Source organism: Sylvia atricapilla, chromosome 3, assembly GCF_009819655.1.
Source record: "Sylvia atricapilla isolate bSylAtr1 chromosome 3, bSylAtr1.pri, whole genome shotgun sequence".
Taxonomy (NCBI): domain Eukaryota; kingdom Metazoa; phylum Chordata; class Aves; order Passeriformes; family Sylviidae; genus Sylvia; species Sylvia atricapilla.
In genome coordinates, this window is record NC_089142.1 from 75,948,495 (window position 1) to 75,967,109 (window position 18,615).

The 18,615-nt window shown below is 35.5% G+C and overlaps 1 protein-coding gene across 13 annotated transcripts in view; it reads right to left on the reverse strand.

The window, feature by feature from the left end:
* The window catches only part of QKI (QKI, KH domain containing RNA binding), a 147,981-nt gene that overhangs the window by 31,496 nt on the left and 97,870 nt on the right, over positions 1-18,615 (reverse strand). For all 13 annotated transcript variants that reach the window (XR_010743248.1, XR_010743249.1, XM_066315841.1 and 10 more), the window contains one exon: positions 14,156-14,299. Coding sequence is in view for 11 of the 13 variants with exons in the window: in XM_066315841.1 (XP_066171938.1) it covers positions 14,156-14,299 (144 nt within the window). In the remaining 2 variants the exon portion in view is untranslated. The remainder of the gene's footprint in view (positions 1-14,155; positions 14,300-18,615) is intronic.

Sequence of the window (18,615 nt, forward strand, 5' to 3'; positions counted from 1 at the left end):
TCTGGACTAACACTTGTGTATAGGAAAAGCCTAAACCCTGGCTTAACTCATTCTTCTACAGCAAATGAAGATGGTGGTCTGCCCTCCCAAAAAATTAATTTTAGTCTGTTTCGGTCATAACACCATTTCTTTTGGAACATCCATAGTAAACATTACAACAACTTTTCTTCCTTTCTCCACGTGAAACTTACCAAAACTAGTAAAAAACTAAATGTGCAAAAGTAAGACACGTTCTTAGAAAGTTACTCAAAAGGGAGGTCATCTTTTAAAATGTTAGAGATCAAGTAATGAATTTAATTTCAAAACATACAGTCTCATTTCTCTTTTAATCTAAAGTGAATAGCTAACATCTCACACTTGTTTTTTCAAAGTATGACTTTAAATTGGGCATTAGTTTGATTCATAATATTTGAGGAAGTTAATCTTTCACTTAAAAATTACTGAGATATTCTAAGCCAACTGCATATTTGTTTTAAGAACAGATTTAGTTCTAAAATCCTATATGCAATGGCAAACAAGAAACCCAAAGACAATTTTATCACGAAACATTTCTAATGAAATGCAGCCGTACTGTTAAAGACAACATTAAAGTGTAGGCTGACTCATCTAACAAAGCAGTTAGATCCATCTGGCCCAATTAGTGAAGCAGTCTACAACTTCCACCAACAGAAAAGTTTTAAAAAATAAACCCAACCTAAAAACCCAAATGAAAAAAAAACAAAAACAAAAAAAAGACACCAACCAACAAAAAACAAAACCAACCAAAAAAAAAACCCCACACAAAAACCCCCACGAACAACCAAACCACCACCACCAAAAAACCCTCAAAACAAAAACAAAACCACCAAACCAAAAAAATAAAAAAAAGACATCATCATAAAACACACCATCCCAAACGAAACAATCCGAAAAAACCCTCATATATTGCTTCATCTCACCTCTACATGCAATTCATTCAGAGGTTTATAAGGACACTAGTGAAGTCAAGACTAGAACCAGACAACAGGTACAAACAATCTAACAATGTAGTTTAATCTGAGATGTAAGGAGCATTTCAGATAAAACCATACTGATGCATTAATTATGCCTGCCCATATACTATGCTTGCCAACTCTACTAATTTTTTAATTAAGTGCCTATTGGTGTTCTAGGTAAGGTCTTCATCGGCTGTAGAACATTCAATGCATCTTACACTGCACATACAGTGTTACATGTGAGACACCACCTATGCATATTAAATGCAGTATGGTCCCAAATACTCCATACAAATTCTACAGAATAAGGAGTGTAACTTCGATCCTACCCCAGGAACAGTTCAACATCACATTTCAACTACAGAAATATTGCTCATCTTCACTTAAATAAGAATTAGTACCTGGTGTTATTACTAATACTTTAATAAAGATAAAATAATCATTTTTGTTTTGGGGTTTCTGGTAATTTTTTTCAAGTTTAAGACTGTACTATCCACTTTTATTTAGCAGTTTACAAATAGAAAAAAAATCTCCTTTGCCTTACTGCAATGGTAAAAACACAGACTACCACCCACACTTTGTTTTCTTGCTTTGCCATTTGAAAACAGTTCATCAGCCCAGCTGGACAGCATCTGAAATCTCTACATGGCTTCCTATTTTGGATTGCAGTAAGTTTGTTCTGTAGCTTTTTTGGCTATCCCATGAGCCACCAGGAAAGAAAAAAAATTCGGTTTTGCTTTGGTTTTGATTACGAAATTATTCAGTAAAAAGGTCTAAGTCAGCCTTATCACCTATACTCCCAGTTTTAAGCCTGATGGAAGCTCTTATTTCAACTAAGACACAACATAGTGTCACTGTTACTGGGAAGAGGAAGGAGTGTCTCAAGAAAAAGAAAACTCAACAGTTTTATCTAAAGATAACCATCAAATAACACAGCAGAAGCTTTTGTGCAAATCAGCACCTAAAACTGTTGAGTGAGGTCTGGACGTTACCTACAGAGGCCTTAAGTGACAGACTGGTTCGTGTACGATTTTATGAGTTATTTTAACAAAACATGTTTCAGAGAAGGCTGCAGGACTCAGCAAGGATTCAGAAATACCAGTTGCTACACTTAGCTGAAAGCAATGTATTTTAAACCAGGCAACACAGAACAAATATTCTGGAAGGTGGTGGAGGGCTTACAGAAGCAGTTTTGGCAGCAGTTTCCTACACTTCTGAAAGCAAGTGTGCATAGATTAATGAACCAAAGAACTGTTCTGGAGTAAGGTCATCACTATTGAGATGAGAAGCAATTTCACTTGCATCAGTGAAATTCAGGATTTCAAGAGTCTCTCCAAGCAGGATGATACTCTTCGTTTGATGTATTTTTCTCCCTTATGCAGAACTCACATCTACAAGAAAAGGACAGGACAACCATGCTCTGACTAGCACCCCTACGATGCTGCACTTCGGGTATTAAGAGCAAAGAGCTCTGCACTGCACTCAGCACTTCCCATAGGAAGAAGAACTGAGACTTAAATCGTCATCAGATCTATTTATACTTCTGAACCAATGAACACTGACACAAGTGAAGGCACAGACACTTGTATCAACCTCCCTCTTCCAAGAAACTACACGGAAAAACTCTTTAACGCGGCTTTCTAGATGGGGCCTTTTTTTTTGTGTGTCTCTGAAATCTGGGTTATGTGGCATACTGTTCTCTGCCATAAATGCAACACATCCACATGCTTTTGAGAAAAAAATTTTAATCACCAGAAACACAACATAATCCTGATAAAGTTAAGGAAGTATAGCCATAAGCCTAAGGTCAAAGCCAGAAAAAGAACTGGTCTAATTAGTAAGACATCTAAAGGATGCCACAACAGTAACGTGAGAAGGTAACTCTGTGGAGAAGCACTGAAAATATAATTGGGAAAAAAAATTCTTTTCCCCTAGAATCCACAATAAAGCCTTATCTCTATGCTTTTAACTGTAATATTTACTTGTTTGGATTGGTAACTGTGGTATTTATTTGTCTGGATTGGTAATATATGCTATGAATACTAATCTTTTAGAGCAACATGGATATGTTTAATTTCTATAAATACAACTACCAAACTAACTTTTATTTTCTGAAATTGTATTTTTTTTATCACAACTAACAGGCTGATATTCTAAATAAAAAATTGTTCTACTCTTTACATAAGCTTGCCTAGAAATACAAGCTGTTTGGAGAAGCCAAAATGTTACAAGTTTACTGTTCTTACGCCAGTTAAGCTTCCCTTAATAATTTTTTTTAAATTCAACAGGATTATACTTGGACATTTCTGTGAATGAAATTATAAGTAAAAAGCAAAGCTTGTTAAAAAAAAAAAAAAAAAAAAAAGTGGTTGATATGAAAACATCAAAAGGAGTAACTGTTTTCTTTTTCCCTTCATGATTCCACTACACACACTTCCATCAGAAAGAGTTTGCTGAATCTAGAAAGAGAAGCCATGCCTTAAAATTACAGGTGCTTTACATTAAATGACACGGAATCACACATCTAGTTCCCTAAGTTCCCCTGAATCTTCATATTCAGCTGAATGCCTATGTGTGCTTCACATATGAAGAAAATTGACTAAACTGAAATAAATAAAACCAGCGCCTAAAGGATGTTGGGGATTATGTGTTACCTACATCATCACAGAAGTTGTCTTAGTAAAGATTTCTAAAGTTTCTAAGCCAATTTGAGACTTTTACTAAAATTCATTTCCCGGATTTCAAACATAAAGCATTGATGCACACAGTTGAGCATCTTTTCAATTCTTAGATGTAACCTAGAGTAAGATTTTTAGGAAAGTCTGTACACTTCAGATGTACAAATTACATCTTAATGGGATCTTGCTACTGAAGCCACATAGGATCTTTTTTAAGAAAATCCTAGACAGTAGTGAAATGAAGGATTTTAAAAACTATTAACATTTATTAACTGCTATAAATGGATCACTTTTAAACGCTGCAAAATATACTGAATATAAAGCATGACATAATAAGAATAAATTGTGCTATTTGTCAGTTTTAGTGTCTTACATGCTTCAGTTTATTTTCCAAGCACTGCAGAATGATTTACATGGAAACAAGGGATAACATTTTCTCCTATGATACTGGTAGAGCTCCTTTAAGGCTGTCCAGTTGAGCAGGACTCCTATTTGATTCTGCACAACTGTAATCTTCCCATTTATTTTGTAAGGAAGACCAAAGATATAATTTAATGCCTAGTTTACCTGTAGCCCAAAGGTAACATATCTGAAGAAACATATATATATAATGTTAAAAAGTTCCTCCATAAAAACATTTTGGCAATACACAGAATTTAGGTTTATGCAAAACACACAAAAAATTATTTTGAATTCATTCTAAACTGAAATCAGTGAAACCACTTATTATTACAACTTCTTATGGCCACCAAGAACCTTCAGAGTCTCTCCCCTGCAATCTCCAATCCTACAGGATAATAAAAACTGCTCATTCTTCTGTCTCCAAGAATCACCTGTAAAACTACAGATTGCTACAAAAGAAAGGGCATTCCAGTAATGACCTCACACATATTAATTGTTAAGCCAACATTTACCCCTCAGAGTATTTAAAAAAAACCAGTAAGGCGCTTTCACCACATTTTACAGATGAAAAAGTTAAGGTTTATTTAAAGTACCCTGGCTGTAATAGGAGAAAACAAGTGTTCCTATGATCTGATGTAATTTAAAAGCCTGATTTTTTTGTTTTGTTTTGTTTATCTATCTTGAATCTGACTGACCTTTGGATCATTAGAAGTAGGAGATTTCCCTGAAGCTGTCCTTCGCTGCTGTGTAATAAGCTATCTCTTTGAAGAGTTCTCCACCATCCACTAGGAGAGGAGTCGATATTGCAAGGATCACTAAGGGAGTCCCCCTCCACAGCCCCATCACCTCCTTTGGAATTTAACCGGTAATTTCAGAAATGACTAGTGAAAGGCAAATAGAGGCTTTGCTCTTGCAGGCACTAAGAAAAAACGGTGTTCTTCCCAACACTGTATCAATAGTCTATCTGTTGCAAATGCCAGGATACCATTAACTGATTAAACTAAAATCAGATTAGCACAGTATTACCATATATACTACAGCTGTTTAAACCAGGAGAAATCCAGACACACCTCTTAGCTCCCTTGGTCTTTCAGAACCTATCCTCCAAGATAAAACAAGTGATTATACTCCTGCAAACAGCTTTGCTGCACAGTACATGCAGATTTTATTATTCAAAACATCTGATGTCTGTTAGTAATGATTTCGACTGTTAATTCTAACAAACTAAGTAAGCAAGTTTAAAATAAAACTTCGAAACTTTTCTTTAAGACCTCTGAAGCTACAGGTCTGCTCATTAAAAACTGAGACCTCAGACTAGCAGACAGAAAAATAAGGCCACCCGCTGCCTAACAGAGCCAAAAGGTTGAGCAAGGAACTGGAATGGCCCACTTCCATCACAACAGCATTTAAGTACCCGTGTGTACGTTTGACAAATCCCCACTCCACCTTCTAGTTCCATTTCACCTGATGTATAATTTGCTTTGCTTTAGTACAACAGTATCAAGAAAAATCAAGGAGCCGAAGTTAAAATTCTGTTTTCAAACTAGGACACAAGCTAGAGAATGAAGCAATCATAAAGATTCTAAGATGAGGGCATAGCAATACATGCAATTACATGACTGAAAATTAGTCTTCATGAAAACTGCTTCAAAGGATCACAAGACAGCCAACTCTAAATGGTGGTTTGTGGGCTTTGATTTTTCCAGCCTCATGAAAAAGGATTTGTAATGTAATGTACAATTTTGGAGGCTGCAGTAAAGTATCTATCAAAGGCTGGAATTATTTATTTATAAATAAAGCAGCTGAAATTCTTTGCATCTTCAGCTGTGTTTGGTCAAATAGAAAATCTCACATCTTCCAGTCCATTTATAGAAAGCTGCAATATCAAAGGACTGGATATAATGCTAGAGACCTCTGACTTCTTTAGATTTGCTGGTGTTGAAATTTCCTTCTATTCAGTATTTCCAAGTGATTTGGAATATAAAACACAATTTCACTTTACAATGAAAGTTGAAACTGATGAACATAATTTACTACATACACAGATGTTGTGAAAACATTCAAAATTAGCTAATAATTGTAATAATGAAATTGTAGAAGGCAGTGCTGTTTTCATTAAGCTATCCCTATTAATAAAATAAGGCAGAGCTTTTAAAATACTTACTGAAATACAGAAGATAGAAGATAAAAAATAATAAAACCCATACCATTTCCAACAACACACAAGAAATATAATATACCACTTGATGGAATCTTAAATGCTTTTCCTTATTAACTGTTTTCCAAGCAATGCAACCTTCCAGTAAGATCCCATCTAATCAATTTCCAGGATGTTTTAGTACTCTCCAATTTAATATAAAATGTGTTACAAATGGCCTGGTCCAAAATAATATATTCCATCTAACATAATCAGCTCCAATCTCTTATATCATGCCCACCTATGTTTATCCTGCTAACAATATCCATAACATTCCTATATTAAAATCTTAGCCTATAAACAATTTACAGAAGAAAAAAACCCATATTAGTTCTCCACTGAAAGCTCAGGTATTTCTGTACTGTTTAAAAATAGAAACACTTAAGTTTTCTATTGAATACTAGGTGAAAAACCCTTGGCATTTTCCCACAAGTTAGAATTTTCTGTCTGACGTCAAAATAGCACAGTGTAGAGCAACTAGATGACTGTAAATCATCAGTCAGCATTGAAGCACAGATGTCTGAATGACAAACTTCACTTTTGTCTAATGAGAAATCTAGATTTCAAAGCTAACACTGGCAATAAAGAATGCTTTAAATGGCTAGAAAAGGGAAATGTTTACTGGTTACTTTACTATTGTTTCACACAAAAATCTTTGCAATTGCTAAGATCCTTCCAGAAACCACTCCAAAGTGACTCATACATGAAGTGATCTGACCTCCTTAATATAGCCTGGCATTAAAATGTGTTAGAAGTGGAGGGTAACACAGTCCTAATGCTTATACTACATCTCCCCAGGAATCACAATTCTACAATTAGTTTCTTTCACTTAGGTATAAAGTTGAGATTTCAAAAAAGAAAAATCAACCAACCAAAACCCAGCTGTAACTAGAAATGAAGGCTTTGCCATCATCTTAATTAACATGGCCAGACAAAGAGAACTGTAGCTTAATAATCTACTTTTTGAATAAGTGGAGAAATACTTTAAGATTTTATATAAAAATACCTAATCATATGTTCTGTTCCAGGACCATCAAAAGAAAATGAATAGAAGTATGGAAGAAGAAATACAAAGAAGAAAAAAAACTACTAGAGGAAGCACCGGGAAAATAACCAGGACTAAAGAAAATTTAGAATTATAAATTATAAAAATGGGATGAAAAATGAGAAAGAAGTTACAGGTACCACAAAACAAATACCAAAGGTCAATACCATTTTTTCTTCCACAACTATGTCTACCAAAAAACCAAATAGATTCAGCACATTTCTGGAACTCAGACAAGACCATGCAGAACCTAATTAGAGCTCCTAATCAATGCATAATCCTGCTTTGGAAGGGCATGTCCCGACTGAGTTTCAGGCAACAGAGCGTCTTTGTTCCTCTTTGAGAAGAGACTATTTTCTAAGTTTCCCAAGGTCTTTTCCAAAAAACAGATCTACCATTTCATGAGTTATATATTTGTACCAGCCTAAATAAACCAATACAGAGGATCGTGGAGAAGAAGAAAAAGGGGGAAAGAGAAGGTATTCAACAAAAACTGCATGTAGGCACAACTAACTCATTTCCTTGGGTTCTAGAAGGCATCATAAATGTCCAGAAGAAGATTCAGAGTAAACACTTGGATTAAGGTGTTTAGAAATAACTGCTGAAGAAGCTTCTTTCTCCCATTAGTGTAAGAAAAACTTAGATGGAACAAGAATCCTTACAAACTGCTACCTAAGTTATCAGCTAATAAAACTAGACATATTTACATAGTTATATTTTATCATGACTGTATGTCCAAATTTGTAAAACAATCAACTGAAATATGTGAGGGCACAGATCATGATAAATTTGTACCCACTCTTTAATTATTTGTCAACTTCCTGAAAATGGAAAGTTGAAACAAATTTATAGTCATTATATAAACAGCACATTTTATATCTCCTTTCAAAATTGTTCTCATCACACAATCACAGAATGATTTGGCTTAGAAGGGACCTCAAGAGACAATCTAATGCTCACCCAGAGGATGTTCCAGATGAGTTTTAGATACCTCCAGAGAAGCAGACTCCAAAACCTCTCTGGCAGTCTGTTCCAGAGCTCTGTCACTCTGAAAAATATTCTGATGAATGATTTGTCCTTCATACTAAGATGATCATTTCAGGAGAGTTGACAAATACAACAAAATTTAAACTAAATTTACCTCAGTTCAGCTGAAAATCATCAAGACATGTTGTTTTAAACATAGTCTCAACATTTCCATTCAACAGATCTTACTTTGGTGGTAATGAATCACTGGTCTATGGATTTTCCACCACAGTACAAAATGATGGAGAGAGCTACTTCTCACTTGCAGATGGCCCAAAATAATTCTGTTAATACTAATTTAAACACAAAAATTTAACATTGACTGCAGTAACATATCGAGTACAATACGTAAACACTTCCTTTGTGAACTGGTGTAAGAAATTCTTGTTCTCATTTTTAAAACCCAGACTTGCATGATAATAAATATTTTCAGGGAAACCAGACTGTTAAAATGAATAGCAGAATTTACTTAAGGACTGATCAACGTAAGTCTCATAATTCTTTATTCCATTTGTGAATAAGCTACAGAAATTACCATTACTAGATATACTGGACAGTGGAATACACAAAGAGGAACATTTGCAATCCCCCTTTGTTTTTCACTGCCACAATCAGAAATTCACTCTAGCAGGGTATTTCACTCTCATGCTATTTGCTCGTGAACATATTCACTCGCAGCTCTACAGAAATGTATGTTTATTTAAGGGTGGTCTGCTGCAGTACCATTTTCCCCGTCTGCCTGCTGTCATGCCATCAGTTCTGTCAGTGCTAAACCTGCCCATGCCTTGCTCCGCACCAAGGCATTCACTGAGGTTCAGCCCCCCACCAAATGGACTCGCCACACGGTCAGATGAAGGCCAGGGCTTTCTGATGCCAAACAGGAAGCAGGAACAGCAAATCATGAAGGAATGGCAGGACTGCAGCACCCCTCGGTTCATACAGTCATGGGAACATTAATCCCGATTCACGCTACTAAAAATAACTCACTATCACCTCTCCCCCACATCAAAAAGTTTACCACGTTATCTAATAGTCACTGCCAAGGCATTTGGCTGCTTCGCTGCCCTTCGTACAGAGCTTCCTGTCTGATCACTCACCCTGGGAGCCTTGAATCGGAACTGACAAAACAGACATTACCTAGGAATTTCCTAAAATGCTCTTTAGGACGGCAGAATCCTCCTTCTGCTACTGTATCACTTATTACTTTCATTACTTGGACTGAATAGGCAGCAAACAATGGCTTGCACAGCATGACCAACATTTCAACAGGGAAACTATACAAGGCAGCACTATATTCTCACTCGGGAAAGCAAAAATGTAAAACCAACACACCATGCAGGAATGAATTAGGAAGAGCTATTCAAGGAAGTCAAACCTGAATGCAGAATTTATTATGGCTTTTTAGATGGCTAATAAAAAAATGAAATCTTCTCCTAATATCTTTCAAATGTCAAGCTTTTGCTAGGCTTAATTACAGAGCGACAAATTATGTACAGCATTACTATAATAACAACGCTCTTTCTTTTAACTAAAGCAAGAGCACGGTTAAACATTTTTAAATTAATTTTTTTCTCTGTATTTTGCAACGGAATTCATAGCACACGAAGTTCCCAGGATAAAAATTAAGACATCCTTCAGTTTACCCTAAGTAGCCGAAAATAAGCCATAAGGAAAATTTACAACCACACTTAGAAAGAAAGTATTAGAAATTCACTTTAATAAATAAACAAGTCCCACCTTACCACACTTGCTGAAAGAAGTCTTTTAGAAAGAAATGCTTTTAGCCTATTCAACTGAAAAATAAACCACTCTACCAATACTATTACCCCTTCATAATATTCTCTCCTGTTATATGAAGAAAATGTGTTGTATATAGGTGTGACTGAAAACAGAAATACCATCAAAATAACATCTCAAGTAACAGGGACTAAACAGAAGGAGGACAGTTAGTGAATGACTACATACCAAGCACCACTATAAAAACATGGTCCAGTTTGTAAAAGTCATGTCATATACAGAACATTTACTTTCCCATACAGCTAAATTTAAAGATATTCAAGACTGAAAATCCAAAATCACTACTACAGGCAAGATCCAAATGTAGGAGCAAAATGAAACAAACTTCTACTGAAACATTATCTCCTATCATCACAACTGTAAAATTCTACATAGTGGCAATGATATAGGAAGTTTGACAGGGAGCATCACTGAATAATTTTCTGTTGTAGCTGTCTTCCAAGAAAATGAAAACAGCAACCAAGTAAAACTGTAGCTGCTCCAACATAAGAAAAGTAATAAAAAAATCTGAACAACACTGATTCCAGATCAACAGAATAGCTAAGTAGAAACCAGAAATACAGTCTTTTCCTCGGAAAGGAAACATATGGAATCAAAAGGAAAAAGGGGTAAAAAGTATCTGTCTATAACTTGACTTCTGTCATGGGTGCCTCATGCTTTGCAAAGGCGGCTAGTAAAGGTGAATTAGTAATTAAATGAGAGCTGGTCATTGTGAACTGCAAGGAATTTATCTACATAAACTCATTCAGCTAGAAACATGTGTTCAACACTTCTTAGAACACGCAGAGGGCCTAACATTTCTGGCAGAGGAGTTCCACCCTACAGTCCAGGAGCTCCCAGAACAACTTCAAACCCTTAATGATGCTCTGGTTTGGTATGCTATACTTCATTATTATGTGTGCCCCCTAACCAGGTTCTGATTTTTTTCTTCTGTTCTGCAGTGAACCATCAATCCAGAGTACCTTTTGCCTTTCCTTCACAGGAGAACCACCCATCACTCATGCAAACAACCAACAACTCTCAAAGCTCTCACAATAAAGAGAGATCAATGATCTGGAGGATTCACTTCAGAGGGAGGCATAAGGACAGTACAACTTGATGTGATCCCAAAAATCTGCAGACAGCTTTATTAACTGTGCTTTTTTGGAAGAAAAACATGAAAGAAGTAATACTGTATGATCTTGCAGGTGTAGATAAAGACCAGTATCTCACTGAATTATGGGAAAAGGAAAAGAATTAATCCTAAAGAACTTCGAGTACAGCCAACATTTTTTTAAAAATTGCTTCATACTAAAGAAATGTAAATTAAATACAAATGAGTAATAATGAAAAAACAAAGTTGGCCTCTCTCCTTGAGGAGAAAAAAAATGGCTTATTCAGCCAGCCTTCCTTAAGTTGTGCTTTTCATTTCTAAAGATAAACTACTTGGCAATATCACTATCTTGGTAAAATGCAAGAGCAAGTGAAAAGGGAAAATATTAATTCATATCCACAAGGAAAAAAAAATCACTAATGATCCAGATTCATAAATGCAAGAAACACACTTTAGTACTTAAATAGTCTCTGCTCACCCAAGTACATTCAAATATAAATCCACTTTAAAAAATGTGCCTATTTCTGCACTGTTACTAGAAAATGTAATTAGACTTTTTAACATCTTGAGTACAAAAATAACTGATCATTCAAAAAAAAAACAGCAGCTAATTTCCATCTCTGAACACTAGAACACTAACATGTTTCTGAAATTTATCTCATAAACCCAAAGCATTGTCACATTGTATGGCAAGAATGAAAATGAGTCTTCCCTCCTACATAGTCTCAAATTTTAATCAAGTTGGACAGTGACAGAATAGAAATACTTGATTTTTTTTTTTCATTTTAATCCTTTGACATTAATCAAAAAACCATTAATAGTTGCAGGTATTCTACCATGAAAGGGAACTTTACTTTTTCCAATCTTACATTTTAGACTATCTTTGGAATCTTGCAACATCCACAGTTTCACTCATATCATTATAATTCACAAGGATTTCCCTTTTTTCCTTATGCTTATCCTGATTATTTGAAGGTTTATGACTTCTCTCATAAAAGTTTGTAGTTCCTATATTTTAACACTAAACTGCATTTTCAGCTCTCAAACTGCCTGAAGCCAAAATTCCATCTTTTAAAATAATTGAACAGATGCAATAGGCAGTACAAACCCAAGTTCACCTACATATTAATTCATTATTATGTATTCATTAATATGTATGTAATACACGTATCTGTTTCAGCAAGGCATAGTTTTGAGAAATTAGAGCCAAAGCTAGAGCAGACCTTTAACTCTTGTGCAAGTAATATGTATCACCCAAATCTCTTATGTCTATGCACAATATATAGAAATCATAATGAAGTGAACTGACAAAGCATATTTCAAGAGATGTTCTATTCAGACAATAGTCAGCCCTATGTTGTTATTTTTCATTAAAGGGGAAAAATAATTGTTTCTGTAATCAGGATTACAGTGCTTCCCCAATTGATTAAGCTACTACACAAGGCAGAGTGCTTTCAAGACAAAGAGCTGGCTGTCGCTTTCACAATGAAAGAACTACTGATGCAGTACATTCTTTCTGAGGCTCAGAACACACCCATCCAACAGCTCCACAAAACAAGCACAACACAAACATACACAGGGCATACACACCAGTACTTCAGACATACTGGGGTTTGTAACCTATTATCCTGAAGTTGAGCCTTCAGTCGTATTATTCACTAGCAAGGGGAGGTAGAAGAATGAACAGACACCTGACAAAGTTAATTCACACAAAAGTCTGTTTTTTTAGCAGTTTGTTCTGTAGTAGCTAAAGAATGAACATAAGGGTTTCAAAGTTTTGCCCATATAAAAATGCTGGCTATAAACCAAATCCTAATGTGCCCACGGCCTCTGTAATAAGTGAGTAAATTCTGAAGATCTACTTTCTCTAGTTGCCTTCTGCTTTCAGAAATTGACAATGTGCAATGTCAAGAGGTCTAAATCACAATTTTCATACCTCCTACTTAATATTCTACCTTTTTTTGGTAATTCAGAAATTAAGTCCCTTTCCCTATCTTTAGCAATTTCTAAAAATGTCTTCTGAATAAATCTGCTTATAGAGACAGCATGTGTCATCACAAGTTTCCTCACAGCCAGCATCTATTAGCATTGAGTAAGTACTCAAAATCAGTAGGTCATTTTAATACCACCTACGCCTTTCTTTCACAAGATAGTCTCAATTTTCCTTGTAATATGAAAAATTTTTCCACCACTGAAAAAGACCTAATTTATTCTTATCATTTTACAGGTACACAAAAGTGGTGGTAAAGATGAGCACAAGGCAAAAGTTAATGGCATGGGATGAACTATACAGTCACAGTGAGCCACCTTGCTTTGAGTGAGAATACAGAAAATATCTAAGAGAAGGGCTCTTACAGGATAATTCTGGTCTCTGAAATAGGATTTAAGTCATCTAGCTGTGCAGAAGGCAGTTCGTATTATCAGGAAATGAGAAAGACAACCATTTTCCAGTTTCACTACTTTTATTTTTCCCCAGTATACTGACAGCAAAGGTTTTTGGCACTAAAGGGTTTTGTTCTTTTTGCAAAATGTTTAATGTGATGATCTAAAAAAAACATGCCTTCATTTCTTTAAGTATCAAAGTGAAACATAAAAGCATGTCATACTTCCCCAGCCTTAAAGTGAAGAATACTAATACTGAAGGAAAGAAAGAAAACTAGTGTTTTTAACAGCTCAGCATTGCCTTTTAAAGATGATAACTATTTCCTGTAACTGTATCTCAGACAAAAAAAAAAAAGTCTCTTTAAAATACTGTTCTCTTCTAAGGAATAATTCCATATGGGATGAGGCAGTCTAAAGATCACTAGAGTATTACAAAATCATATCTCAACTTCCTTTTAGGATGTCACTCTGCAGGCCTAATCTTACACCTGTAGTAAATTAGATGTATTTCAGAAGTACCTTCTGAAAATGGTAATCAAAGGCTTGCATACAAATACTTACTGCAGGTATCAGTAACTTTTTTACTTCTTCAACAGCCCTCTTCAGCTTTATTTCTGCTCTGTTTTGAGCATCCTCCACAGTGATAAGTACATGTAAATCTTCATTCAGGTGTTCCCAGTTGGGCTTGCCTCGATTCTGTTCTTCCTAAAAAAAATTAAAACATGGAAGCTATGAAGCACTTATGTTCTGTATAAAACAATCACAAACAGTAAACAAATTCAATTCTGTAAACAGTATGAACTTTCTTTTCAGCAATGTCGCTTCATACTTTGGATACAGTCATATCATATGAACTTAGCCTTCAAAATACCATTTCTGGGGTTTTGTTTGTGTTTTGGAACCTCCTACTCTATATTAGACTTTTTAAAGACTACAATATATATGCTGTCTAAGGGTACCTTCCCCAGCTGAATAAAGGAACAGGAATAAGAATACAAACACAGTAATACTTTCAGTATTATTTAGAGTCCTTTAAGAGTTAAACAGCTAAGACATACTAGCGGTTAAGCAACCTATCTTTTGAAGAGAAGTGAAACAGACACCAGACACAGGAACTCCAACTGAATCACTACAAAGAACAGGAAAGCAATTCTCCAGTGTTAAGAATCACTTTCAAATACTCATGAAGACAAGATTCAAAGAATCAAACAGTACAAAAGGAACAGAAGTTGCCATTTTCAAAGGAGAGTTGCATGTAATGGATGAAGAAAAGAGAGGAGATGACAAGGCTTTAATACTGAAGTTACAGAAGGGCAAGTGACAAGATGGGTACCATTACACAGGTACTCATCACATCCGTGGCATTAGTAATTCCAAAAATAAATATTAGAAATGTTTTCAGAAAGGGAAAGTATACTAAACAAAACATTTCAATTTTAAACAAGAGAAACCAATAAGTTCAATCAACACATTCAAGTATCCAGTCTTCCAAAAAATAAGATAACGAAACACAACACGGAAGAAACTTCCCAACTCCTTTTTTATTAAACAATGAATAAAGCTAGCTAAATTTTCATGAAATCTCATTAAAATTTGACAATACTTAAAATATTACAAGTTAAAAAACCATGGGCCTCAAAAAAGGTTGATTACAACCTTGAATCTATTAGAAGGCCTACATAAACAAACCCATCTTATTTAAAAGTTAAAAAGCTGGGTATAATAGAAGAGGCCTCCTCCTATTTGTAAGATAAACCCTTGTGGCCCAACCACAATTCACAGTAACTTTTTTTTTAAATTGCAAATGCGTCTTTTTTCCCAAATTTCACGAAAAATTCCTCCAGGAAATCAGATACTTTGAGGAAATGTTCAAAGATTTAATACCAACAAACGTTCGCGGTGCCTCATATTCATATATACCTGAGGGAGCACTGCTCCTTAGAGTGTTTCATTTTTAATTCGGCTAAGTCTGAAATGTTTCATGGAATAGACAAGGATAAAAAATGGGGGGAAAAACCTGAACCCTGAGAGATGTATGAAAACAGATGCACAAGAATCAGTACTTTGAAACAAACTTTCACTACGTATGTAATGTGCACATATCCATTACGCCATACTATCAGATCCAGTGCTGTGTTTTGTTGTTTTTGAAGTTATCTTCACCAGCTTTTTTAACAAAGATGGCTGTGAAAACAGGTCTACCAATTTCAGAAGGTGGAAACAGAGTGAAAAATAACTCTCACTCATGATATACTACAGAATGTGATGCAAAGCGCAGCTGACTTATAACATGCTCTCTGTTGAAATGCAATCTTTGAAAGAACTGTCTATGACAAGGTATTTCCAACTTATTTATTCAATCATGACCAAAACTCCACTATCACTTTTTAAACAATTCCATTATTTTCTTAATCCAAAGCAGGAGTGAGCTGTTTTCTTTTAAGACGGTGACAAGCTACATCAATATGAGGTTACAGGTTAAAATAACATGTTACAGGTATGAAGAATGAGAGAAGGTTCCTAAACCAGCAGAGGGCAGAGGAAGAAATATGCAACTACCTCTTCTTGCCCTGATACAGCCTTGGAATGGGAAAGGTCCTAGTAACTATCACCAGATGCAGGAAACCTGCACTATAGTATCACAGGAGGCAAAACAAATAAAGCAAATTTTAAAAGACCAAGAGCAGCGAATGAGAGAAAAAGGTGCCCCCAAGTAAAGCAGCAAGTTCTGTTCCTGAGAGACAAGGAATGCCTAAACGCAGTTTTAGCTATCACACCATTAAATATCATGCACCATGTTCATACATAGTGTGGGCAAACAAAAAGGGGCTTGATTCTGTGGTATCCTTTTCTCTCATAATGAAAATAATATGGTGCAAAATCTCCAAAACTTGTTGTAGATTGATGCTACACCAAGTATTGGCACTGCACTCCAAATTACTCTGTAGCATCATGAGAATTTTTTGTTCAGTTTAAAAAGAGAACAAAAAAGCTGCATGCAGGACAAACAAAATATACTGAAGATTTTTTATTCCTCCAATTTAGTTTTAGGTGGAACATGTTGTGTGTAAGGTAATCACAGGTATTATTAGGGTGAGACATCACAGTACAAGCAATCATACTTATCAGTAAGATAACTGAAGTAGTGTATGACTATGATAAGCTCTTCTACGGCATTGAAGTACAGCAATAAAAGTGCAGTTGTTGAGAGTGCTACCTATTAAGTCAAATGGTAAGACTGAAAGAAAGGCTAAGAAGAATAAAATTTCACACTACATTTAAAAAATAAAAGAGAAAGCCCAGAAAAATTGGAATGGGCTTCCGATTTATGTTCTACCTCAATACGCTGGGGTTATGATTTCACCCAGTGCTCCCATTCTGTCTCACAAGACTGTTTTGTTATTGGGTTAACAGTTTTCTAAGAAATGTCTTTTGTTCGATTAAAATGCTAATTGAATGTTATATCAGTACGTATATTAGATTGTTTACATGTTTGGTTTTACCCAAATCGGGAAATTCAGGTCTTTACTACATCATTCATGCCAACAGAAAGTCAGGTGCAAAACACAGAGTTACAGTCATGAAAGAAAGACAATCTGCAAACCACTTGCATTTAAGAGCTACCATTTTTATATGCTAACCTCACTCTCCTTTTAAATCCTAAAAGGATGTTTGGAAAAACGTAATTTCCCCCAAGTAAAATATTTATTTACATTAAACTAATCCTCTGTGCAACAAGTCTTGAACACATCTTTTCTCAACCACTTATTGTTATAGTAAAGCCTCAACAGGAAAGTTGAATATATGTGGAATTCAAGTAGGAAGGTAGCCTTCTGAAGATTCATTAAATATGGCCCAAGATTTTAAAGGTAGATTAGGGTTTTCTTTTGAATTTTTTGGAGGAGAAAAATGGTGAAAATTTGGGCACGAAGAATTACTACAACTTGCCTCATTGCTTAACTTGGTACAAAGGAACTACAAGATGTGGCAGTCTTGAAGCGAACAGCAGGCAAGACAAATCGGTTCACGTCATAGATTCAGAAAATGTCTGGAGTGGGAAGGGACCCTGAACATCACCCAGTCCAAACCCCCTGCTCAGGGCAGGGTCAACTCAAGCATTGCACTGAGGCAGGCTTTACACATCTCCAAGGACAGAGACTCCACTCCCTCCCCCAAGAGACCTGTTCAGTCTTCAATCCATGTTCAGTCACAACAAAAAAACACTTTTTCTTAGGTTTAAACATAATTTATTTTCTTTCAGTGTGCCCATTGCCCCTTGTCCTTCAATAGCAACTGTTGAACCATTCAGCCTAGTTACCTGGTCTACCTATTGAAAAAGCAGTCAGGAGTAATAGAAATTGCCATGAGAATTATTTTGGGAAAGAAACATTTGCTACCGCAGCAGGAAGGGTGTGTACACTGAAGGAAGAAACAGCACCAGGAAAATCAGAAATCCTGACTAAGACTTGGGGAAAAACAAATTCAATTGCATATATTCAAAATTATATTACATACACAAGAAGCAATTGGCAGCATGAAGTCTTCCTTCATCCCAGAGATTGTTTATGGAAGAATTATACAAGAAAAATGGAGACTGAAGATGGAGGAAACTACAAAGTAAAGTGATTTATGCCACAACCTTGGGGAACAACAATATTAGAAAAGCTTAATTATAACCAAACTATCTTGTCTGCTAAATTAAAGAACATTAAGGACAACATAAATGGCAGATGAAATTTCACTGTGTTCCTTGTTTGGCAGAAATTTCAGTATCCTTAAATATAGCCTAATTCTGTAGACAGATTTGCTTTCATTCTCTTGCCTGTGCATATACACTCATTAATCCTCAGAGTACCTATGCACAATAATGAACTACTCAATATTTATCTTGCTATTAGGGTCAATGTATTAGGCAGTTAAAAAAACATATTGCTAGAAGTCCTCAAAATTTAGCTGCACGAAAAAAAAAGAAAAAAGCAGTGTAGCTAGAGGAATTTTCTTGGGGAGGGATTTAGGGGGAA